The 26,938-nt window shown below is 40.7% G+C and overlaps 2 protein-coding genes across 2 annotated transcripts; both read left to right on the top strand.

The window, feature by feature from the left end:
• Positions 1-1,537: 1,537 nt before the first annotated feature.
• Positions 1,538-9,784, top strand: LOC142076500 (butyrophilin subfamily 2 member A1-like). Its single transcript, XM_075138781.1, has 6 exons — positions 1,538-1,610; positions 2,336-2,608; positions 3,967-3,993; positions 8,251-8,271; positions 8,396-8,422; positions 8,921-9,784. The coding sequence occupies exons 1-6, from the start codon at positions 1,538-1,540 to the stop codon at positions 9,484-9,486; spliced, it is 987 nt and encodes a 328-aa protein (XP_074994882.1). The 3' UTR covers positions 9,487-9,784.
• Positions 9,785-18,364: 8,580 nt separating this feature from the next.
• On the top strand, positions 18,365-26,135 carry LOC142076501 (butyrophilin-like protein 2). The gene is made up of 5 exons (XM_075138783.1): positions 18,365-18,392; positions 20,840-21,190; positions 22,110-22,352; positions 22,889-23,239; positions 26,035-26,135. Exons 1-5 carry the CDS (start codon positions 18,365-18,367, stop codon positions 26,133-26,135), a joined length of 1,074 nt encoding a protein of 357 aa, XP_074994884.1.
• The last annotated feature ends 803 nt before the right edge of the window (positions 26,136-26,938 follow it).

Consider the following 26,938-nt stretch of genomic DNA (forward strand, 5'->3'; position numbering starts at 1 on the left):
TCATCCTTCTCTTTGCCCTTCCTTGTAGCTGCTGCACTCAGTGTGCAGCATTGTTCTTCCTATTCAGAGTGTTTGTTGCAGTCTTTGCATTTGCTACGTGTTGTTATCGCAGTCTCAGCAGAGTACCTGGCAGGCACTTTAAGCCTTGCTATTTGTTTTCATGGCTTTTTTTTCCTACATGTTTTTGCAACATGTTGTGCTTATTCTATTCTATTCTATTCTATTCTATTCTATTCTATTCTATTCTATTCTATTCTATTCTATTCTATTCTATTCTAATTTGTCCTTTCTTATTTCCTTGAATCCCAAGCATCTCAGCTCTTGTAGCTCTATCAGACTCAGCTATCATACAAAAACCAAAGTGAAACAATTTCTCTAGTTATCTTGGCAGCAGAGGAAGTCCTGAAGATGGTGTGTGAAGGCTCAGAAAAAGAGGAAATCATGAAAACAAATAAAAAAGTGTCAAAATCTCACATTCTTAATGGCTATAGGAAGGGACTGTATTGTGCCTCAAAAAGGTAAAAGAAGTAGGACTCATACTATGTATCATTAACTAACAAAGTGTTAGGCTGCTAACATAATTTAGTTTCCTGGTGTCCCTTTACTAGCAGTGAAGGAGAACAGTCACCTCTGGATCATGATGTATTTTCTCCTCCTGTGAAAGTATGTATTGACAAATTTTTAGTTGTCTTAGTTATTATGACCAGTGAAAACTCTGAAAATCCTTGGGGAAGTTTGGATGAGCCATAACTAATGAGAGGTTCCGTTTTGTATTGCAAAGTGTGTGGTGGGGAGGAGAGAAGCAAATCCATGTCCTACCTGGACATGTGGTGCGCTTCAAAGCAGAGCTTATTATGTTTTGCTAGGTCAAAGTCAAATGAAGATCTTCCTTTTTTTTTTTCTATTTGAGTTATATTTATTATAGTATAATATATATATGTATATAGGGGTTATATCTATACATGTAGAGAGAGAGAGAGGAAGAGTGGGTTTGGTTATATAAATCTTGGAAACTCCTGCTTTAAAATCCTGGTTAATTTAGAAACTTTCATTTCTATTTTCCTTAAAAATATTTAGGGAAAAAATGGTTATAGTATTTCGAAAGTGAAATATTTAATTTAGAAAATACCAATGTGTCCCTTTTTTTTTTTTTTTTTTTTTTTAAGGCAGAATTTATGTTCTGGGCTTTGTATCTGTATTGTCTTTGCCTTTTAACTCCAAGCAGCCATCTCAAGTCCTGTTACTGGTACTACTAACAAGACACATGTCTGCCCAGCGCAGGAATTGCTCACTTCATAACCATTGACTATTATCAGTGTTGGAGTGTCTCCATACAGACCATAAGAACAATCATAGGACTTCTCTGGCTGCTGAATCACTCCCCAGGTTCATCTGGGGTGCAACTAAGCATGTGGGTAGTGCACATAAACAGACAACAAGATGTTGGAGTGAATCTGGGAATGATGTAACTCAGCTGTGCAGCATCCCACATAATTTATTTTGCATTCCAACATAGACTTTTGTCTTCCACATAGGTATGGGGCCCTCGGTGCAGCTGACAGCAGTCATCTTCGTCTTGGTATCGGTATCTACACCCCATCCCACTGCAGGTAATTTTGCTCTGTAATGGATTAATTTCGTTCTGTACTAAATCCATTTCAGAGACTATGAATAGATTTGAACTGAAGCCCCCTATGACTTTCTTCTCCACTGAAGGAGGTCCAGATTTAGATGATTTCTTTGGATTTCATGTGAACACAGATGTACGTTCTGGGATTCAGTGTGCTCAACTGTAGGCATTAAAATTGAGCATCTGAGAGCTATTTGTCTAAGGTACCTGTACAGTCAATAGGAGAAGATGGGTCCTCCCAGAGCATAACATAACTCATTTGTTTCAGATTCCCATCTTCCCAGGGAATGAATCACTTCTTAGGGAATGCAGTTTCTCCATGGTTTTGCTACAAGATGATTGCCTCAATGAGATACTTATCTTCTAGGTGGCTAAAAATTGGTGAGATGAACATACCTAGATAACCTAATGTTGTCAACACTACAAAGGGAGGTGATAGGTAATTTTGACTTGCATGATGCGTGGCAGCACTGGATGCTTGTAATTTGAAATGGATGGCTTTGTGTTTCAAATGTATTTGTGTGCTTTTCTTCATCTTCAAATTTGCAGCTGCTGCTCCTGATCACAGCTGTGAGAGGATGTGCTAATGTCATAGCATAAGGGCTGCAGCTTCAGTGGGGAAAGCACTTATAGGGCATCATAAATGCAAACCTTCTTGCAGATTTTTTCCCTCGTAGCTCACCCATTTGTCTCTCTCTTCTGTAGGTGGTGGCCATGATCCGTTGCTTGTCTTGGATGGTTATGAGGATGATGGTATTCGACTCAAATGTTTCTCTAAGAGGCTGTTTTCTGAAGTTCAGGTGTTGTGGACAGATGGTAGAGGAGACAATGTCACTGGGACTCCTCTCACCACTGGCACCACCACTGCTAGTACCAGCAGCTCCATCATTCTAAAACCAGGATCTGGAAACTTTGTGTCCTGCAAAATAATTGATAAACTGCTGAAAACATCAACAGAATCTTCAGTTGTCATTGCGGGTGAGTACGAGCTTGTGTCTTTGTGTCCTGGAAAGAAAAATAGTGAGCTGATGCATACAGAGCAGATTGCCCCAGAACCTCAGATTTCTAGTAGAATAGAATAATCAGTTTTCACAGAAGTTTACTTTGTCAGCATTGTCAAAATATTAATAATAAAAACACCCTTCCATGGGAGCAATGCCATCTGGGGGAAATGAAATCTCGTTATCGAGTGGTGCTTATTCTCACTTGCAAGGATGGAGCATGCTGCCCCCTCTCTCTCTCTATATTTTTCTCTCATTTTCTTCCACTTCTGTTTCTATTACTATAACGTCTAATATTCTATTCTATTCTATTCTATTCTGTTCTGTTCTGTTCTGTTCTGTTCTAATGCAGTGGTTTACACAAATCTCTGATCGTGCTTTATAAAATAGTCTAGGGATGTAAATGTCCCAGTGAACTGTTCGTACAGGTATCTAGGAATGAAATTTAGATCCAAATTAATTTTGTTTCACTTTAGGCATGTAATCAAACTATAAATTTGAGCTCAAGGAAAGTTATAACTGATCATCTGAAATAATTTGCAGATGTCTTCTTTCCTGCCACCTCCCCTTGGCTGGTGGCTTTTGTTGTGATCCTGCTCTTGAGCATATTCCTGGTTATTGCAGCAATTTATAAACTCAGAAGTAAGTTCCACTCTTAATGCTAAAGTGATGAATGCTTCATACAATCTGGTTGAAAGACAACATCACCATGTCCCGAATTATCTGGGGAGGAGGGTACAGGATTATGAACAAACACCTTCGTGATTCTTCAAACATGGCTTTTTACTGTATTTTTGCTTTCCCTGCGTATTCATTTTTAAGCATCTCTTAACTACTCCAACATCTTGGGGTGTAAACCTGTACAATCACATTTGCCAATATGAATTGACATATTATTATAGCGATATTATCATTGCAACTTAATTTAATTTTTGAAATAAAACAATTCTTGCAAATAACTGAAATCTGTTAGTGTACCCAAATGTATCCACTGGCTTAATTTATTTGCAAGTCATTTTATTGCTTTATAAGCTAGTTTCTAACTAAGACAGTTCTACAACACAAATCTGTGGCCAAGACAGCATACCAAGTCTGATTTTTTTCTGCGTTCAGCATCACTAGTTTTATTCATTAAATTCTGTATGATTTCTTATTATTTTAATGGAAGGTATAAGTATACGCAAACCAAGATATTTTGAAAATAAGTTGCTTCCTTACCAAACATGACCACCCTGAAATATGAAAAGTTTCATTTGAAAATCTACAAGCAAGAAGAAAGTAAGATAACATTTTCCTTCTCCCTGGCTTTCTCTTCTCTCTCTCTCTATTTCTCAGAGAACAGTAAGACAACTATTCGTGAAAGTAAGTCATATTAATATCATATTTAAAAGTCATATTAATACTATATTTCATCATGAACATCTTGAAAGATATGTGCAACAGTAGAAATGTTGACCAGTGGTATAAACCATGGGGCTAATTAGTTGTATTCCTAAGGTTGTTTTATGACAGAGACTTCAAAAGATTGGGACTTTGGTTGACCCTATCTACCTGTAGGCTGCAGCTAGGGTGCCTTTGGGGAGTAAGTCACTTTACGCGCATCCAACACAGAAGGACTGGTCCCCTGCTGATTCCTGCTCCTGATGAGCAATGAGGAAATTCTTGCATCCCATTTAACCTTGGCTTTTCTGCCTGCAGATGTTGAAAGACATGGTAAAAAGCTTTTGGGACGAGTCACCTTTTGTGCAAAAACTTTCACAGGTTTTCTTCCCCCTGACCCAATCTATCTAAAAGTTTACCATTTCCAGAAAAATAATTTTTTAACAATTCCCCCAGCTGTCATGTCCAGGCTCCTTAGAGCATTACAATTTTTCCTAGTGCCCTTTTGCAAAACTCTGATAGAAAGACTCCTCAGACACCCCAAATACCATGCTGGAGTGTGGTTAAAGCTGCCACATGGATGTGATCGAGCAGGGCATAGAAGTGACAGTGTGTTCTGGCCAGAAGGTGTGTCCAGACCAATTTTTCCCTGCCAAGACCCACTCCACCTTTCAGTAGATGCAAAATTTTCAACACAAAATTTTGTTTCATGTGAAAACTGGAGATACTTATAAAATGTTTTTTCTAGAAATAATTTACTTTTGAAGTCTAGTTACCTAGCATTCAATAATTTAAGTGTATGTATATAAATATGCAAATACATACGTACAATTATACATACAAATCGTTGTGGTTTAATCACTTCTGTATAGTCTTTAAAACTGAATGTTAAGTGCTTGAAGAATTATTTTTAGAATATAAAAATACTTCTCTGTTCACAGAAAATGCACAAAAGGAAATTAAACAAGGTAAGTGTAACAGATATTTTTTTCAGTGATTTCTATCTATAAATCTCTCTGGTCCTTTAGAACCAGATAAAAGCTGAGCTCAGGAAATATGAGTGGCTGTTTTGCTTTTGCAAAATAAAATTTAAAAAATCATTGCAATACCTTTTATATTGACCATTTAAAGATAATTGATCCTACTGCAAATAAGAGGACTAATTCCATGGAGAAGTTTGATCTATGGCTGGTATTTTTTGCTCAGTATTTGAGCTTGCAAATTGTTCTGTTCGTTAATTCGGGTAAGTTAATGTGCTCTTAATTTGGGATCATGGTTCATGCTGAATTTCAGTCTGTACGAAAAGAAGGAATTAAGCTCTAGAGTCTGAAAAACAAAAAAAAGTAGTTTTCTGATCTTCTGATAAAGACTGGTTAGGACTGCATTATACAAAAGTAGAACAAGAAGATTGCTTTTACTGTGAAGAGCAAGTGAGCTGGGTATGCAAAGTCTGCCAGAGATGTAGTAAATCCAGTAAACTTTTTTGAAACTTTTTTGTAGTCCTTATGGTATCATGGAGAAACATCAATTATAGCTTTTATAAAGCCGTGTTTAAGATTATCTGGACATGGTTCAGTTGTTTCAACATATGTACTAAGAACCATCCACAGATGGGTGTGCTAATGCCATTCACTTGCACGCTAATGCCATTCACATCCTCATTAAAGTATTAGTTCTGTTTTTTCCCCTTAGTTCAGTCATCTAAGTACTTCATTTTACTGAGGTGAATTTCTTGACCAGTCTTTTTGTTCCCATGTTAGGGGAAGGTACCAGCATGATGAAGACAATAACTCTGGCTGCCTTACAACAGCTGAACATCTGGTCGTTTTTATGAAGCTCGGATCATTTCATTTTATCTTAGTTCTTGCTATACAGAACACAGTGGAACAGATAGACAATTGAATGTATTTGTGTTTAAAAAAAAAAGGAAAGGAAATGGTGTTTTAATATTTAAATATAATCTCTTTCAGAGATAGATCAACTCAATGATGAACTAGGTAAGAACGTATTTTGACTTCTTTGTTATGTTGGTTTTGAGTACCCTTTGGTTAGAAGAATCCTCTATATTTAAAAAAAATATAATATCATGAAAGAGGGCCCGTATTGAAAATGTCCTTCTATTCTAAAGTTAGGGTTTTCAATTAAACTAATGATATCTGTTATTATTATCTTCAATGTCACCTGGGTTTAGCCAGTGAATTTTAAGTATCTAGTCTAAGCTAATAATCTAGATGCCTTCTACAGGTTGGGTGTCTTCAGAGGATAATTTATCCCCCACCTATTTTGAAATTATATTCTGAATTTAATGCCAAGCCTCAGTTCGTTAAATGAAAACATTCTTTAACACTGAAATTCTCACTCACATTTTGTGTGTTTTTGTCTTGAAAAATGTAACATTCTCTGCTATTTCTGGGTTTGTTGCTTTGTTTTTCAGCTGAGGAGCGTGACAGCTTTCAGAAGGGTAAAATAACATTTTTTTTCTACTTTGTGATTAGTACCACATGCTATTCTTTTAATCATATCCTGAAAGGTGCTTTGCAGGTGACCGTTCTAATAAAATAGCGGTGTTTTATGCAATTTTGAATACTAGAGTTGGAAAATGCTCTCAGAACTTCACATTTGCAAAGACTAACTCCCCTACTCCAACGAAAAAGATAATTGAAAAGTTGTGTTATGTGTATGTATACACACAGTCTCTCTCTTTTTATCTATAGGTATATATCTATATATCTATAGATAGAGAGTACATAGAGATATTTATCTCTCTCTCTCTCTATAAAAAAATTTTTTTTCCACTGCTAGAAAATGTTTAAGTGGAACATTTTATTTATTGCATCTCAGAACAAAATAATGACTAAAGCATCTGATCACAGCATTAAAAAGAATGTAATGTAAAAAATCCCAGTGCAATTCCTGTTGGACATTGAGAATAAAAGATTTCTCAAAAAGCAACTGTGGTAAGCTGTGTCTCCAGGTGAAGCTAAGAACCATAAAAATGAAAACGTTGGGTTTTATTTGTGTACAAGAGACAAATATAATCTCAAGCTTTGTGTTATTGAGAGAGGTTTTAGTCTCCTTCTCTTATGATGCTTTATGAATTCTAAATATCCTTGGGAGCTATTTGTTCTGAATCACTCCCTGATTGCTTCCGATATTTTCCTTTATTTATATGTCATGTCTCGTGTTCAGGAATATTTGTGCAACGCATTATTTAATACCAGAGAAAACTTATATAATGCATGTCTATTATTCTACAAAGATAAACAGATTAATCCTATATATCTATTAATATATATATAAACAGATATATAAACAGATTAATCAACAGATTAATCCTATATATATAGATAACCTATGTATTCCAAAATGCATAGAGTGTACCATAATTCACCTGATTTAGTTGTCCTAACTTTTAATTTAATTTTGTTTCTTTGTAGAACATCAGGATATATTGTCCAGAATTGGTAAGGATATTAAGTTAACTTTTGCCCTTAAAAATAATTTAAGTTATCTGTGATCAGAAATGCCATTTTGGAACTGAACTGTGCCCCCGTTTGAGGGCTATTGCAGCGCTTCATTCTCTTCCACACTTAGACTTAGTTGTCCCTAAAAACCAGTGTTTATCTGACACAGTCTTGGACTCCAGAACATCTGTTTCCATAACAACAGAACATCATTTCAGTTCTTTAAGGGTTTAATTTTTGCTGTAGCTGAGTAGAAAACAGATTTTCCTTCCTATTAACAAACTGATATTTTTGAAAGAAAGAAGAAAAAAATATATACTTTCATATGCATTTTAACAGTTGGCCATGTGAAGCTCCTGTTTGTCATCGGACAGGGTCTGGAAGCATGGCCACAGGTCCTGTGTATACCCGCAAGTGATTCAGCTCACCTAACTAGTTATCTAAATTTTGGGCATTGAGGTTAAGGCAATATTCTTGGTTCCCTCATTGAGAGATGAAGGCATCCAAGAGTAGTTTCAGATAGGTGGTTGAAACAGCAGAGGAGAAACACTTTCTGATGTGCTGTTCTCTTTCTCCTGACTCTACAGAGAGGCCAGGTGACTAGCTTGGGCTTAGATAACCTCTAGCCCTCCAAAGTTAAGCTAGCATCGTTTCCCAAATCCTAGGCCAGGTCATACTTAAGTAATGTAGTATTGGAAATACTCTTATTAGCACAAATACTCTACAGAAGAGCCTTGCCATGCATAAGGATAATATAACTTTCTGTCCTTTTCAGAAAAAGTCCAGAGTGAACTGGGTGAGTTGAAAGCTGAAAACTAATTTTATCAAATCTACACACCTCCAACCCCATGCTGTACTAAAACTAAGCATATTAACATTCTGCAGTGATTTTAATTAATCATTCATTTCTTTTCTTGCAGTGTTCTGGAGAGCTTATAGCAATGCAGGTAAGATAAATCTCGCCTGCCATTAATATCATGTTCTTTCATGCACATACCAGAGTCTGTGTGTTATGAAAAACTCACAGGCTGTCAGAATTTGAGGAGATTTTGCAGCCCATTGGTTGAAACAGGCACCCGGGTTTTCTTAGACATCTCCCATCTACACAGTTCTCAGTGTCAGAAGTTGGGGTGAATCGTTTCTGTACCAACTAGGACCTTTTTACATATTATGTGGCTTTGAGAGATTCAGCTTTGTGTTTTATTCCAAAAAATCCAGCTGACGGATGGGTCTGACCAGAGAGCCTGGATCCCCTCAGTCAGAGTAAAGATGAATTAATAAAGCCACAGTGAAGCCAGAGAACAGGCATGCCCTATTGGATATTATTTTTGATATTGAGTTTTTGTCTGACAAAAACACACTGTATATTCCTGGGGTATTTAGGGGTTTTTTATTTATTTTTATTGTTTGTCTCCTTCATTCACTTTCTTTGAGATGATTGTTTATTTTCCTGAAAATCAGAAATAACTTGGTGCTTTGTATTTTTTTTCTTTTTTTTTTCTTCCTTTCTCAAGTTAGTATCACTCTGGATGAGAACTGCAAACATCCCAGCCTCATCATTAGGGAGAAAAACAGGGTCAAGTCCTCCACCCAGGAAGAGATCCCACCCAAAGCTGTGGTGGTAGCTACTGAAGGGTTTTCAGAAAAGAAACATTACTGGGAAGTGGAGGTGGGGGACAAATCAGAGTGGGAGCTGGGTGTGGTGTGTGAGGAAATTAGAAATACACTGAGGAGCAACATGATGAATACTTTCCCAAAGGGGAATTTTCTCAGTCTGCGGTTTTCTCAGGGAGAATACAGCTTAACTGGTGGGAAGGGTGTAAGAGATTGCAAGCTCTGCAGCGTGGTAGGTGTTTTCCTGGATCAGGAACTTCACACACTTTCATTCTTCAATGTTGAAGAAAAGTGCCTTCTCAAGTCTCTCTCTTTTGCGTTTTCTGGGAATCTGTACCCATTCTTCAGTCCAGGCTCTGATGGCAAATGGTTGGGAGTACGTCCTGTATACACTTAAAACACATTACCCTCTCTGTGACATCCTTCCACAGGGCCAGGAGGAGACTAATAAATTAATAATGTAGTGAATCGCAGAGGATATGAAAGCAGAGAGGAAGGAAAAAAAAGTAAAATCAGCTTTTAAAACCATGGTAAAGAAAGAAATAGTCTCAGAAGTACTTCTTCGGGATTATCTCGTATTAAGAACTAATTTTGTAAAAACCCAGACATATTAAATGTTGCAATTTTATTTCATTTTACCTGACTAAAGAAACATGAATTTATTTTAGTATTTGTTGCATTTGTTGTTTCTTCATTTTTAACTAATAAACCCATCAGAACAGTTTACCAGGAAGAGTATGAATGCAAATTCCAATTTTATACAAAGTCAGAAAACTATTAATAACAATCAAATTATGAACTATGAAGTGCAAGTCAAAAAACTATTAATAACAATCAAATTACAAACTACGAAATGCAAGTAGTCTTCTTGGAGGTCTGCTTATAAGAAATGTTAAGGGTGAAATCCACAGATCACATACCGGATGTGATAAAACTCAGGAACAATTGCCTACATATAAGCAGTTGGTTAAGTTAGTCTGACTTCAGGAATGGGAGTCAAGAGTTAGATTCAGCTGCCCAAATGTGGAAGCCTCATGCAATTTGAGCTCCCACAGGGCTATCAGAGCATGGGATTTATGGGATTCTCAGACCCTCCTGAAGCAGCAGCTGAAGATAAGGGAAGACGTGACATGGCATCTCAAGTGGCAATAGATGTCTATCTTCAGGCAAGTGAATGACATCCTATTCTCTACTGTCTGTAACTGGAGCGTAAAACTCATGCTTACATGTAGGCAGTGTGGTGGGTTGACCTTGGCTGGCCGCCAGGTGCCCACCAAGCCACTCTATCACTCTCCCTCCTCAAGTGGACAGGGGGAAAAAATATGACAAAAGGCTCGTGGGTTGAGGTAAGGACAGGGAGATCACTCAGCAATTACTGTCATAGGCAAAACAGACTCGACTTGGGGAAATTAATTTAATTTATTGACAATCAAATGACAGTAGGATAATGAGAAATAAAGCTAAATCTTAGAAAACACCTCCCCCCACCTGCTTCAGTGTGGGCTCCTCTCCACGGCGCCACAGGTCTTGCCAGGAGCTTACTCTAGCACGGGCTCTCCACGAGGTCACAGCCTCCTTCAGGCGCATCCACCTGTTCCAGCGTGGAGCCCTCCATGGGCTGCAGGTGGATATCTGCCCCACTGTGGACCTCCATGGGCTGTGGGGGGACAGCCTGCTTCACCATGGTCTTCACCATGGGCTGCAGGGGAATCTCTGCTTCAGTGAGTGGAACATCTCCACCCCCTCCTTCTTCACTGACCTTGGTGTCTGCAGGGTTGTTTCTCACTCTCTCTCCCAGCTGCTGTTGCACAGCACTTTAAAAAATCTTTCTTAAATGTTATCACAGAGGCGCTACCAACCTCGCTGATGGGCTCAGCTTTGGCCAGCAGTGGGTCTATTTAGGAGCTGGCTGGAACTGCCTCTGTTGGACATGGGGGGCAACTTCTGGCATATTCTCATAGAAGCCACCCCTGTAGCCCCCCCCCCCCCCCCCGCTACCAAACGCTTGCCACATAAACCCAATACAGGCACCTAGAATTAAGTGACTTAATGTGCAAGCTGAATATCACCTGTAATTCAGGGTGAGCTGAAGCCACCATTAAAAATGAAGTTAGCTGAATCCCACTGCTTTAGCTGAGTTTAAAACTCTCATGAATAAAAATTGCTTAAATAACTGAAAGGACAATCAGGGCACTGGCTTAATGCCATGAAATGTGTCAATTACTCAAAGTGACCAATACCTTGAAAAATGAGCAACCGTGAAGAGATATATTAAAGCAAAGGGAGGGGACCAACCTGTGAATGTGTTATCTTCTAACCTGCCTTTGAGGAGTGTGGTGCTTTGCAGTACTAGGCTTATATTGCCTCCCTCTTGTACTCTATGCATTCAGAGTAAATACTGTATCCTTTCAAGTCATGGCATAATCCATAATGGCTCATTTACAATGGTAATACTCCGTCTGTTAACCCAGGTGACCCAAGATGTTCTGCATTTCGTAGATAACTGCCACTGAGCAAGAAAAGTGTGTGTTCATTACGAGGTGTGTGTGTTCATTAAGAGAGGATGAGGGGACAAGATTGTTGGGGATAAGGTAGATTGCAGATGCAAGGTAATGGTGCAAAGACACAATTTTGGAAATGGGGCCATAAAAGTACGGTGGTACATGCCAGGACACAACGGTCTGGATTTAGCCCAGCCATGGGAAATGCTATAACAGAAGGAAGACAATGGCTGGGGACAGTAAGTCATGACTGCACAGATGAGGTGCAGTGCTGCCAATCTGTGGGATACATTGTTCAGAAGTCTCCTGAGACAGGACCCTGGGAATGTTTCCAGGGATATCTCCAGGGTGGCAGAATGGGCAATCATCCCTCTCCATCACTTTTCCATGAAGCAGATTAAAAGGATCATTTAATATCTGCTTGCTAGCCCTGTCATCCTCCTCATCCCTTTGGGGGCCACAGTTTCCTGAGATCAGTTCTCCACTGTGGCAGCAGCTGAAAAATCAGCTCTTTTCCCAATGTACTTTTGCTGTGGGTCGGCATGTTTCCATGCTTGTTGCAGTCCAAAGGATGGGGGTTGGGAATGGGAGAGCACTTACAAATTCATTGGCTACAGACAGCTAGTTCAAACTTTAGATGAGTACTTTTTAGAGAGAAAGGAAGCTTGGTCTTTACCTTCACTCACAGACACCTGAAACCCTGGTCTGTGAGTAAAAGGTGGTCATTAACTTTCACTATGAACTTCTAACTCATTTGTGTATCCAGACTCTTGGTTGCAATCTGGTTTAACTTCTCTGAAACTTTCTCTGCCAGCAAAGGTGATGTTGGAGAAAAAGCTAAGAATTTCAATGATGATTAAAAGTCTTAAAAAAACCCCACCAACCTTTATTTTTCTGCGTTTGTTTTCTTCAGTCATGAAGCCCAATTTCCCAATTTTTTTTTATAAAAGTGAATTTCTGTGGACAAATCAGGGGTAGACTGCAATAGTCAATTAACTACATCCATAGCAAATTTTCTCTAAAAATCTTCCAGTTAAAAACTGATTCACAAACCTGCTCCTATGGGCAGAAAGTGCTATTAATTGAATGATCTTACTCTTTATATAAAGGAGATGAATCTGAGAGGTGGAGATGGAAAATCTCAAAAGAATTTATTGAGATTACTTCTTAGCAGCCTAGCTCAAAGGGGAGAGACAGCAACTCACCCTGGAAGGCTGTTTAGAGGGAAATTCAGCTTTGGATTATGACCCTTCAGCAATTGTCTGTGAGGGCATCTCTATTTGAGTGAGGTGTTTACCCTGTCACTGGAGTCAGTATGGATATTATAAGAATCCACCACAAAAAAAAAGAGACTGCAGGTGTCTAATGAACAGGACCTAATTGGAGAAGTGCTACCCTGTGAGCTGCTCTGAAGTTGTGACCACAAAGCAATTAGATTTAATGTTGTAGTTGAAAAACAAGTCAGGTAAGTTCAGCACATAGACATTCCATTTGAAGGAGGGGAACTATGTAAAAGTGAGTCATATGTCTTGAAAAAACCAAGCAAATAAACCATTAAAGGTATAGGGCAGAAAGGAAGGAGCCCACAAGCTGCCCAGAGACTCTAAGAGATACATTGCTTTGGAAGCTCTTGTAAAGTGTGTGCCTCAACTCAGACAGAAAGAAACCTTGTCTAAAAAAAGTCCCTGATTCAGTAGGAAAATTAAGAGCATGTCACACAGAAAAGATCAGCATAACAGAAATGGAAAATCAGAATAAGTGGAAAGTCCGCAAGGTCAAATATATATTAAAAAATTGACATCCAAAAAACCAGTAATATCAAGATAATCTTGCAAAGGATGTTCAAGAATATAGTGAAAATTCCATCAGCTGGGAATGGACTGGGGCAAATAACATGTCAGTAAGTCACTAGAATTACATGGTATCACACACAAGTCCTGAAGGAAATCGCAGAATTGCCAGCCAAGCGTCTACTTAATGACCATGCACTGGAGCACTGGTGGGCTGTCTATATAATTTCTGTTTATAAATAAGGCTCTGGATAGGGTATTGGAAACTACGGAGCCGTCTGACTCTCACCTCAATGAAGTTATAGAGGCTGTTTTAAAAACAAGAACTCTTGGCACAGGGACAAACGCAATCTGTTGGAGAAGAGTTACTCATCTCCTGTAAAAGGAAATCATAACTCTCTGCACTGCCCGGAGTTTCCTGAAGCTGTTAATAAGCACGTAGATAAAAGGAATCCAGTGGGTAGAATGCACCTGGCTTTAAAAAAAACCCAACACACCCAGCCTTTGACAAGGTTCACACCACAGTCTGGCATAGATTGTCTCAGAACTGGGGAAAAGCTCCTTCTAGGGCCTGAAAACTTCCCTCCCCTTTTGGCAGTGATCCTACACTTTTCTGAGTCTTCCTTTTGCTGCCAAGGTACCTTGTTCTTCACCATTTTTAACTTCAGGTGAGTTCTGACCTTCCTAATTTCATCTGTGCAAGCCCAGACAATGCTTCTTTATTCTCCTGGTTTGCCTGACCATTCTCCACCTGCCATGCGCTTCTTCATTTTGTTCAAACTGAGTCAGGAGTTCCCTGTTCAGCCTGCTGGGATGAATCATTCTCTGGAGATGCCTGTTGTTCTCCATCAGCTCCAGAGGGAAACAAGACACTTAGCTCTTCCACACAACACTTCACAGTAAGAAAGTAATAAAGGCGGGGACCTGGGGAAACTGGGCTTGTAGGTTTAGCACGGAAAGAAGGGGATATAAAATTCATCCCCCTTATCAGTGTCCTTTGTCCTTTGTTTCAAAGAACCAAGAAAAATTCCTTCTGCTATTTGAAAATCATCAAAAACATGGGCATGAGTTGATGATGACACACTTTTAGGTAGACAGTAGCTCAACAGTCAAGACATACACCTTGGACAGGGGAGATGAAGTTCAGTTCTCCCTCCAACCAACAAATTCAAAGTCATATTTTTGTGCTTGCCTTTTATAACATGCCTTTCACACAAAGTGTGGTATTGTTTGCTCTGGTTGAAGCCACATGTTCATTCAGCAACTAATCCATGTACCGGGGAAGACCATCATATGAAAGGATGCAATTGTGTTACCTTGTAGCTTGAGATTTCAACTGGGATGAACAGAGCCCTGTGTCATGGTTGTGACAACAAAGGTATGGCTTTTATTGGAGTAATATCTGTTTACCCAAGTCCCTGGTTAATAAACGACTCTATGACTGTGCAAGGTATAAAAGCAAAATAAGCAAATAGTAATAATGTCAATGTATTTCTCAGTACAAAAGTCCAGTTCTCCCAAACCCAAGGAAAGCTTGTGATGGCTGTTTTCCTTCCTGCTGTCCAGGTAAGAAACCATCTTCAAGCTAAGAAATGCAAATGATCATATTTTCAGCAAGATATGAACAGATCTCTGGTCTGCAAGTACGATAATTTTATATGATTCTGCCTTATCTGAAATAGAACAAGGGAGAAATTCCGTCCTTTGTTCTGCTATACCAATGTTGCCTTGAAACAGTTTTGAGTTTATAGCACACAGAAAGAGATGTTGTCTTCTCTCAAAAGGCCATGCCTTCAGTAGAAAAGTGAAAAAATGAGGTTTTCCGCTAGCTGAGAGCATGTTTTGTATTAATGGTTGTCTTTAAACATCCAAAAGTCATAGCTATGCACATTTGCTCCTTGGCAACACTAATGGCATTATGCCTATTTAACGTACTGCCCTGAGTTGAATTGCTCCTGTTTTATCAATAATATTGACCATTAAAAAAAAATGCTCACAGAAAGAATTCTTTCTTTTTAGAAAAAGGAAAATGCTCACTATAATGCAAGAGTAAGATGTGGAAATGCTTCCTCACTATGTTAAGGTATCAGTATCAATCTCCAGAAATGGCCAGATCCGTCTCATGCGTGCTACCAGCTCTTAATGTAACTTTCCTGTCTGAAGATTCTTAAGTTTAAGTGAGGCTTCAGAATCAGTATGGCTGGAAACTGCAGACCATGGAGGGAAATATGTACCCAATTGTGAGCTGCAGAGATGTTTTGTGTCCTTGAAAGCTGTTATAGCAACAGAGCTGGTGTAGAGAAGAACCTCTGGCAAGGTTTTGCAATGCCTATGGGGAGTTTTTGGTTTTGGAGAAGTTGTCTGCTCATCATCATCAGGGAATCAGAGCTGGGTTTGGACTTCCCAGAACTCTGGAAAGAAGGTAAAGCACAAGTTGTTTCCTGACACCAGTGCCCACCTGGGACCAGGGATGGAGGATTCATCTTCCCTATTTTAGACATGCACAACGATGGGGAGTAATTTTGCTTTTCTTTACAGTGAATGGCAAGAAAAAAAGTACTTACACAATAGCATGCATCGCATTTTCTGAAACAGGTCCAGTGAAATCCACCCGAGGTCTTCGCAGAACCTGTTTCCTGAAGGGTCATATCATGCAAAAGTGGTTCCGTTGCTTCTGATCCCAGTCAGTGCCTGAAAACCTTATTGCTATTCCTGAGCTACTAAAACTTTCCAGCCTGTGCTGGCTTGTAGCCATGAGGCCAACTTGTTTTCTCTGCATATGTGATGTGGTAAACACAAACCAGCAAGATGTAACAGCTTTGAGTGGGGAACACAGAGTTTTCTGATTCAAAAGACTCAGGTAATCTAAAATAATTGTTTGGGTTTTTTTTTCTTTTCTTTTTTTTTTTCTTTTCTTTTTTTTTTCCTCTTTTTTCCATCTGCCAATAATTTGGGGAATGTAAGTATTAGGAATATGTATTCCATTTTATTCTTACTGTTTCACTGCTATCTTGTAGTTTAAATGCCATGGATAGCTATTCAAATATTTGTGAGATAAAAGCTCTCAGTGATAGTAATTCCTGTTTCTTTTTTCACCATGATGTGAGTATTTATGCATATTTGAAAAATTAATTGCCTTATAGCTTCCTTTTCTCTAGCTCATGCATGCAGGGGTCTGCTACTCTTAAATGAACTCTCTACCATGGAAAAACAGACGCCTGTGGGACCTCAACAAACCCTAGGAATGGGTGTGATATACTCATGCCTGAAAGAGCTGAGCTTTTTGTTAAACATCCTGTTCCATGAAACTGTGTCCTGAGTTAATGCCATTGTACTTTGAACAAATCACTTCCCTTCCCCCATCTTTGTCTCCCTGGAAAATTATTTATAAGTCTCCCTGGTGGACATTAGATAAAAGCAAACGTATGTAAAGATTTTCAAAAGTGCAACACTTTAGGGGAAAAGATATGCAACACCAGGATTGATTTGCAAGTAATTTAACTCACTGAATGGGTTCATATCCCGAGGCATTTAGGTGGTTTAAGTAGCATTAATGTTAATTGACTGGAAGTTAGCTCTGCTACACATAGTGAGTAGTCCTGTAAAGGCATAGCTTGTTTCTGGTCTCTGGTGGTGTAACATTTCAGATAACACTTTTTCAAAGTTACCTTTGTGTTCTTCCTAATAAGCTAAGCTAATGTCTAAACTTCCTGCTTTCACCTTCAGCTTTTCATTTAGGAAAGTCCTTTGAGGTCTTTGCCTGGCTGTTGTGCAGTTGTCTGCAGAGTCTAAACGTCTGCCTGAGCAGTCTGAACTCTGAACTCCTGAACAATGGCTTTCCTCTTCATGTGGCACACAATGATACCTATCCTGATTGTTCTGCAAATACTTCAGAAGATTAGTGGTAAGCAGAATTTATGCCATACAATTATAAAAAACAAGTAATCAGCAAATATTTTTGTTTTTTGATGTGCATATAGATGCATATAAATATACACAGCAAAAATTGTAGACTTCCAAATTCTGGAAAATATAGCTTAGTGTATGGAAGTTACCTGCCTCATTAAGCTCAGAAGTAAGTTTACTGATGAAGTCTATATGGAAGACTTCTACTACATTCCATATTCTATATTTCTTACCATAGGGTGAGATGTGTCACTTGAAGTACTTGCATTGATTAGGTGGACTTGATGAAGACACCTACCTAGACACTATTTCTGTTTGAGAAAGCCTAGAAAATTTCATGCATCATCAGAGGACAGGCATAGACAACCCAGGCCCTGAGGAAGACCTTTGGGAGTCCTCTGAAAAGAAGTATGCCCTAGACTAGCTCACATTGTAATGGGTAAAACTAAATTTAGTCAAGTAAGCGTCTAAGGTATCTAAGCTCCCTGACTCCCTTTGGTATGCTCCCCTTACAGTAAAAAGAGAAGGGATTTAGTTCCTAATGTTGTTATCTAGAGCCACCCCAAAAGTCTCAGGAGATCATAACTGGCCTCCAGCTGCCTTTTCATAACGGCAAGAGTATTCCATATGTTCTGTTGCTGGCCCCCTATGGATATCTCACATTCCCTTGGGCATCTTGAATGGCAGGAGGTTTCTGTGGTACAGCTACTGAATTGTACTCTAGATCTCCAGTGTTTATAATTTCAACTTAACCTAACCGATTAGTTCAGATGGAGACACTTGCATGCAAGCACCTACTGGTAGAGATCTTAATCTTTGAGTTAAATCTCTGCCTAAGTGTAGGATTCGTTTGCCTGTCGGACACGTCCGACACCATTTGAGTGAGATGCTCTGGGCTATGTAAGGCATCCATATGGAAATATTCACATAGATTTATATACGTACATCTATGTATTTGTTAAAAATTGTTATTTATTTGTCATTAAATTACCCAAAGATATCCCTTTGTCCAGACAAACCCCAATCAAACCAAAAAGCCCTGAATCTGACTTTTAGTATATCCAGGAGTTGAACACATATGGCCAAATGGGAGGTGTCCACAGCTGGTGAGCACAGACCATGTTGGATTTCCCGTGCATCTGTAGTAAGAATGGGAAGAGTGTATGCAGTAAGCTTGACATAATTTCACCTAAAATTAAAATACCTAAGTACAGATGCCTATACATGCCTAAGTATAGAACAGAATAGAATAGAATAGAATAGAATAGAATAGAATAGAATAGAATAGAATAGAATAGAATAGAATAGAATAGAATAAAATAAAATAGAATAGATGTGGTGGATTGACCTTGGCTAGGTGCCAGGTGCCCGCCAAAGCCACTCCCCCTCTTCAGCAGGACGGCGGGGGGGAGAAAAATATAACAAAAGGCTTGTGGGTCAAGATAAGGACAGGGAAATCACTCACCAATTACCATCATGGGCAAAACAGACTTGACTTGGGGAATTAATTTAATTTATCACCAATCAAATCAGAGTAGGATAATGAGAAATAAAACCAAATCTTAAAACACCTTCCCCCCCCGCCTTGTTCCCAGGCTCAATTTCACTCCTGGCACTCCTGGTTTCTCTACCTCCTCCCCCGGAGTGGCGCAGGGGGACAGGGAATGGGGGTTGTGGTCAGTTCATCATGCATTGTCTCTGCTGCTCCTTCCTCCTCACACTCTTCCTCTGGTCCAGCATGGGGTTCCACCCATGGGAGACAGTCCTCCATGAACTTCTCCAACGTGGGTCCTTCTCCTTCCCAAGGGCTACAGTTCTTCACAAACTGCTCCAGCATAGGTCCTTTCCCTGGAGTGCAGTCCTTCAGGAATGGATTGACCCCAGGGTCCCCCACGGGGTCACAAGTCCTGCCAGCAAATCTGCTCCAGCACGGGCTCCTTTCTACAGGTCCTGCCAGGAGCCTGCTCTAGCATGGGCTCTCCATGGGGTCACAACTTCTTTTGGGCACATCCACGTGCTCCAGCGTGGGGTCCTCCATGGGCTGGAGGTGGATATCTGCTCCACCATGGACCTCCATTAGCTGCAGGGGGACAGCCTGTCTCACCATGGTCTTCACCATGGGCTGCAGGGGAATCTCTGCTTCAGTGAGTGGAACATCTCCTTCCCCTCCTTCTTCACTGATCTTGGTGTCTGCAGAGTTGTTTCTCTCACATTTTCTCACTCCTCTCTCCCAGCTGCTGTTGTGCAGCGTTTTTTTCCCCTTCTTAAATATGTTATCACAGAGGCACTACCACCATCACTGATTGGCTCAGCCTTGGCCAGCGGTGGATCTGTCTTGGAGCCTGGAATTCACTCTATCGGACATAGGGGAAGCTTCTAGCAGCTTCTCACAGAAGCCACCCCTGTAGCCCCCCCACTAACAAAACCTTGCCACACAAACTAAATAGAATAGAATAGAACGGAATAGAATAGAATAGATGTAAAGTAGAGTAGAGCAGAGTAGTTCCATTTGGAAGGGACCTACAACGATCATTTAGTCCAACTGCCTGACCGCTTCAGGGCTGACCAAAAGTAAAAGCATACTGTTAAGGGTATTGTCCAAATGCCTCTTCAACACTGACAGGCATGGAATATCGACCACCTCTCTAGGAAGCCTGTTCCAGTGTTTGCCACCTCTTGGTAAAGAAATGTTTCCTAATGTCAAATCTGAACCTCCCCTGATGCAGATTTGAACCATTCCCACATGTCCTGTCACTGAACACCAGGGAGAAGAGACCAGCACCTCCCTCTTCACTTCCCCTCCTTAGGAAGCTGTAGAGAGCAATGAGGTCACCCCTCAGCCTCCTTTTCTCCAAACTAGACAAACCCAGTGTCCTCAGCCACTCCTCATAGGAGCAGTATGTCATTGGAGATCTCATTTCGGCTGGACAGGGTGCTGGATCATCTTGTCTAGACCATGCTTTTGCCAAGAGAGGTTGCACCAGATGATCCCTGAGGTCCCTTCCAACCTGGTATTCTATGATCCTATGATTCTATGATTCATCAACAAAGATCTATTTACATCACACTAATGTAGATGTTCAGGGTCTTATTCAGTTATCCAAAGATAGATATCTGGTGCCACTTAAGATGGCCTAAGGTATCCAGTCTAGTCTCCGTGTAGTTCTTTGAAAGGTCTCCCATTTGTGCTGTATCATCTCCTGCAGCTCCATGTGGATGTTGTGGTTCTACTAGGATGCCTCCAGTGATACCAGATGCCTAAGCTTAGGAAATGTGTTCTAGTTCCCAGTGCACGTGTAGCCCTCTGCATACACAGACCCAAGCTCAGGTATCTGAATTTGGAGGTAATCTCACCTAAGTGCATGCGTCTTTCTGGTGAACAGTTCACGTGCCACTATCCTGGATGTATCACAAAGTACGTGCTCTGGCCCCTTGTCTAAGGTGTTCACTGCAGAAATAGTGGAAGCTCTGTTTAAAAATGCTTCTCTTTTGAAACCATTTCCCACACTGAGTCAGCACGAACTCATACTATGTGCATATCTGTTTTTCTCAGGTCAGTTTACAGTTCATTCCCCTAACAATGTTGTCATCCAAGCTGTTGGAGAAGATGCCATCCTGCCTTGCTACATCTCTGCCCCTAGCATCCCTGTCAGCCTCACTGTCCAATGGATCCTTGTTAGAGCTCTGAAGAGAATAGAAATTATTTCCTTCAATGGAAGACGTGAGGTGGAAAGGCAGGGGAAGAGCTACGAGGGTCGAACTGCATTTTTCACATCCCAGGTGAGGAGGGGAAACCTCTCCTTGAAACTTAGCAACATCAAAGCCTCTGACAAAGGGAAATACACCTGCAAGGTTGCCTATTCCAATTGGTACAGGGAGACCTACGTGGAACTGGATGTGACAGGTGAGTGCCTGGGTATCATCACTTGTAAGAAAGATGAAAGTAGTCTCTGCATGCCATGATAAGGTGAATTCCAGACAGATCCATTATCTTCCAAGATGCTTCTTTTCACTCCAACAGGGATGGGAAAATGAGTTGACTGGAACATTATTTCAGGCAGTAGACTAAGTGCCCATGTGAAATGCAACCAGATTTTGAAAATTGATCAAACAAATACGATAAAGAAAATATTCCAGGTAGGATGGTTGGGCAGCTAAGCTATGAACCAGGTAATCCCCAGCTCCTTGTATCTCCGTCTTAGGAATGCACATGGAGAAGAACTTACCAAAAGAATAATTTGTTCCTAAGGAAGGGCAAAGCCAAATGGGGTTTATGAACATCAGCACCTGGGTGAGCTGTGCAGTGGGCGATTCATCTGACATTTCACACTTTGTGATCAGTGGAGATGCAACCAATAAAATCACCAGAGACAAAGAAGGATTCCTTTTATCCTAAACAAGGGTGAGATTTGGCTACAGTTTAAGCAAAATTTAAGCAAACAGCGTCCAGGCTCCCATGGTAGCTGACAGAAGTCTAGTCTATACAGACAGTTGAGCCTTAAGTTCTGTTCAGAGCACACCTAAGAGTCATTTCAGTTGTCCGTAGATAAAGGTCTGCCTCTAAGGCCACTTCAGGTGTTTTATGGGATGCAGACTTGTTCAGGGGCTGGTGACTATGACACTGTACTTGTTATGCTCCATAAAAGTGCTTATCTCTGTCTTTCCACTGAATCCTGATCTCCTAAGCATATAAATACATTTTCTCTGTGTCTTGGCAGCTCCATACAGAAGCCTGCCTTTGAGATCTCCTGTTACTGGAGTAATTGGAAGAGATATTCTCTTGCCCTGCCTGTTCTCCACTAATTTTACTGGAAATTTTGTAGTGCAGTGGAATTTGCTTCACTCTTCAGAATTAATCCACAAAGTTTTCTGTAATGGGAGAATCAAGTCAGAAATAAGAGGTGGGAGGTATAACGGCCGAACAGAACTGTCTCCTGTTGAACTGAATCATGGGAACTTCTCTCTAGTGCTGAAAAATGTCACGTACGCTGACAAAGGAGAATATGTCTGCAGCCTGGACTCTGAGAGCTGGCGTGATGAAACTGTGGTGGAGCTGGATGTGACAGGTCAGTGAAATGTCTTCTGAGTTCATGTGAACTGTGTCTTGCCTGAGCGTGGGACCCTTGAAGGACCAGACACAAGGCAAACAACACTAGAACCGCTGGGAGCAGAACAGTTAGAAAAAAGAATTAATTTTGTACTGGTCTGGGACATAACACCTTCAGCTACTCAGTGCCTACAAACATCCATGAAGGCTGATTTGCAGAGTAGGTTTACATGTCATCGCTGCATTCACCTGCTACTCATTACTGAACTGTTTTTGGTCTGATCAGCCTTGTCTCACTGTATAGCTCAGTGGATCAGGCTCAGTATTTCTGCACTTAGCTCCGCTGCAGAGTATAGACATGCCTTGTGCCTGTTTTTTGAGCCCGCTCATTGTCCCTATCTTGTCAAACACAGACATTTCTAAAGGCTACAGCCCAGAAGCCTCCAGCTTTTGGAGGTCACTTAGGGAAGAAAGTCCTCTCCCCAGACTAAGTGCCTCAGATGCCCTCTCCAGCCTTTTTGAACAGCTCGTCTAAATGTTGCTGTCTTCAAACAGGCCAGTTCCACATCCTTCCTCCGAACAACCCAATCATCAGCTTCATTGGGGAAGATGTCATTCTGCCTTGCCGATTGTCACTCACTGTTTTTCCCAAGAGCATCACGGTTCAGTGGGTTGCTCTACAGCCTTTCAGGACACCGAAGGAGATGTCCTATAATGAAGCAGTCAAAGATAGCTGGCTAGAGGAGCGAAGCTGGGGAGGCACAGAGCTCTTCCTCAGCCAGTGGAGCACAGGCAACTTGTCCCTGAAACTGAAGAACGTCCAGGTCCCTGACAAAGGGAAATACATTTGCAGTGTAACAGCAGGAACATGGCATGATCAGGTGGCCATTGAACTGGAAGTGACAGGTCAGTGTCATCTCTTCTTTCATCAGGAGTGCAAGGGTTGGTAGAGAGGCCCACGGCTGATGGACTGGCAGTGGGAAGGGATTTTGAGGGGGAAAAGGTATCACTCAAAGATGCTGCTTACCAAGTTAGACACTTTAAGGCAAGTGTGTTGCTATGACATGGCTGAGAGAACAATTATCTCTGCACATTCAGAGCTACATTGGCCTTGGTTACACACTGGTTAAGAATGATAGCTGCAAATAGGATGAGGATACCAACATGGAGGAGTAGGAAAGCCAGGGTACTTAACTACATATACTATACCAGTCTTGTAGTAAGAGCATGCCCACAGGCAGTTTCCATGAACCAGCTGTCAGGAAGTGTAAATTTAGTTAAACAACTTTGTTACCTGAAGGAATATAACTACATGGTATTGGCCAAGATACAAAACCACATATTGGATTGGCAAGGGAGACAACTGAGGTCTCTTTGACTAGAATCCAAGTCCTGACAATAATCAAAGCCCTGCAAGGTGACATTGCCACTTCTCTTGTGGTAATGTGTTTGTACTGTCAGAACCTGAGAGTTTTCTAAGCATGAAATAAATTCATTCCCCATACAGCTTCATGTATTCCTCAGGATCACTGTGGCTTGACATGTCTCATTTTATATTTTGTGTGCAGTTGCTATTCCAAGCATTCTCACTTCCACATATGTTGTTGGAGCTGTTGGAAATGATGTGCTCTTGGACTGCAGGCTGCCAGCCACTGGCGTTCTAGCAAATATTTCTACTGAATGGTTTTTTTCCAGACCCTCAGAACTGATACAGATCATCTCCTACAATAGAAGCACTGGGAAAAAGATTCAAAACAAAAGGTACTGGGATCAAAAAGAGCTTCTTCAATGGGTACCAAGCAGAGGGGTCTTTTCTTTACTGCTAAAAGACATCCAAGTCTCTGATGCTGGAATTTATATCTGTCTGGTGTCTTCTGGGAAAAGACGACATGAGGAAGCCTTTGAACTGGATGTGATATGAAGTTGTCTTGTTTATTTCTCATTGCTTAGTTCTTCCATTTCAAATAAACTTTCATGTTCCTCATCTGCAGAAAATAGAAGATGTAAAGGCTGTTGCTTGCTTCTGCCTGATCTCTAGCTAGCCACAGAGCCAACAGTTAACTTTCCTGTTTGTTTTGCATGGAAAACAAACCTCCTTTGAAATACCAAGTTATTTGCTATAGCTTAATACCTTCAGAGGCAGCTCAGTTAAGATCAACACCTTGCTGTTCTAAGTGTTGATTTCAATTTGGTACATCCTGTTTTTCTTTTCCAAGCAGATACCACTTTATCCCTGCCCGTGACAGGTGGGATTGGAAATAGACAGTCTTCAAGGTCCCTTCCAACTCAAACCATTCTATGTTCTATATGTTCTGTGTTCTATGTTCTAAGATGAGATATCTTCAGCTTTCCTAGATTTGAATGCACAGAAGAAGCACTCTCAAGTTAGGATATGTAAGTAAATCAGTTTTGAGGGTCATTGCCACCTTCCTTATGGTTACAGGAAAGGCCCATTGAACAGTAAAAAAACCTCTGAAAAGTAGAGAACAGCCAAGACCACAAGTAAATATCCACCAAGAGAAGAAGAGTGTTGAGGAAGAGGAGAAAAGGTTTTCTTTAGGGATGCCTGCAGTGTGAATCAAACTAGAAATTCTCTGCACAAGCTCACTTGTTGATACCCTGAGCTGAGTAAAATGTATCCATATCAACATTAAACAATATCTGAGCACAGTCAACATGAGAGTTCACTGAAAGGTCTGTTTAGATTAACTTTGTGGGTGGTGACTGCTTTAAGTCATTCATTATTTTGCTTACATGCTATTGGGACAATGGACAGAGCTGAAGTGGTCTGCAAAGTCATGGGAACCCATGTTAACAGGGCTACGTAGCTCTTGTGCACAGGTATGATTTGTGGCTTCTCCATTTCCAGTGTCTCTGTTCACTCAGTGCCCTTGTTTTGGCTGGGACATGCTCAGCATATAAATCTGGGGAAGAAGAAGGAAGGGGGGGACGTTGGGAGTGATGGCGTTTGTCTTCCCAAGTTACCGTTACACTTGATGGAGCCCTGCTTTCCTGGAGATGGCTGAACACCTGTCTGCCGATGGGAAGTAATGAATTCATTCCTTATTTTGCTTTGCTTGTGTGTGGCTTTTGTTTTGCCTATTAAACTCTTTATCTCAACCCATGAGTTTTCTCACTTTTACCCTTCCAATTCTCTCTCCCATCCCTCTGTGGAGGAGTGAGCAAGTGGCTGTGTGGTGCTGAACTACCTACTGGAGTTAAACCATGACACTCAGCTACCTCATTAATATTTTTTATTGAAACATCTGGATATAACAGGGAGGGACAGAATGTTTTTTTAATATGCTTCTGAAGAGAGAGGAGCCTTTCCAAGGGACAATTGATAGTGTTAGGCTATTCGCTTGTTCTGAATGACCCCTGGAAATCTATGTGTAGATTTCAGGAACATATAACATTAAGGAGCTGAGGAAGATTGGTTTTATCAGGCTATGATGAGGCTGCTATCTCCCTCTGTTATCTCAGGCTGCTGTGTCCCTCTTTGGGATGAGATAAGGCACCATATGTGATCTCAAACACAAGAATTTAATGCCTCAGTTTAGGTAGATAAAGTCAGTCAGGAATCACTCCCTACTCTCAGTTGACTGTGTTGAGCATGAGCAGAATTTAGCTGCCTAACCTACAGGCATTTCAGATGTCCTAGAGAGCTGGAAATGCCTGTTCAGGCCTGACATATGATACAGGACCAATGGAGACCTCTCCACTTCTGGCATGGCAGCTGCAGGCCAGCCAGATGTACAACAGCACCTACAAAATCACCGAATACTTCATGGGGGCTTACTAGAAGGGCAGTTCAGAGGACTCAGATTTGCTACTAGTTCAGTACAGCCCCTGAGCAATCTGGTCTGTCTTTGTGTGGGGGACTGGAGCAGAGTGCTCCAGAGATCTCTGCTAAGCTCATTTACTCTGTGACTCCATGAATTAGGTAGCTTTGTTTTTACCAGAATCTGGCCTACTGTATTTGCTGTTTCTGAGATGGATTAAGATACATTGTCATGGGAAGAAGAGCAGTGTAACCTGTCACTACAGACGACTACATCACTGGAGAAGTGGCAGGCTGCCATTGTAAATCTTATTTGTAAAAAAGGATTCTAGAAAGGATCTTGGAAACTACAGCTGTGTCTGACTCCCATCCCTAATAATATCATGGAGTTTATGATAAAAAATAAGAAGTTGGAGGCATTCTCATAACTAGAGAGTTGAGTGAAGACTCAGCCTAGCTAGGCTATCAGGTTGCTTTTCCTCTGTTATGCCATGGGTTTTGAGTGATTTGTCTGTTGGTTCAAGGGCATTAGCATGTTCTGTGTTCCTTAGATAATAATCTCCATATTGGTCATCTGGATTTTAAGTCCAATGGGTATTTTGTGTGTCAAAGCTCAGTTCTGCTCAGGAGGAACAAAACTACAAACTTACTTCAGCTAAAAACAGATTTGCAGGAAAAAATGCCAGAGGGACCCAAAAGGACATGGGTCTTCCATGAGTCTTGTGTCACCTCTGCCAGTCTCAGATATATTGACAGGTCTGAACTGGCACTAGACATCTATGTTTAGGCAACTTAATTGCAACTTAGAACTCCATTAACTATAA

This window comes from Calonectris borealis, unplaced genomic scaffold, assembly GCF_964195595.1.
Source record: "Calonectris borealis unplaced genomic scaffold, bCalBor7.hap1.2 HAP1_SCAFFOLD_59, whole genome shotgun sequence".
NCBI lineage: Eukaryota > Metazoa > Chordata > Aves > Procellariiformes > Procellariidae > Calonectris > Calonectris borealis.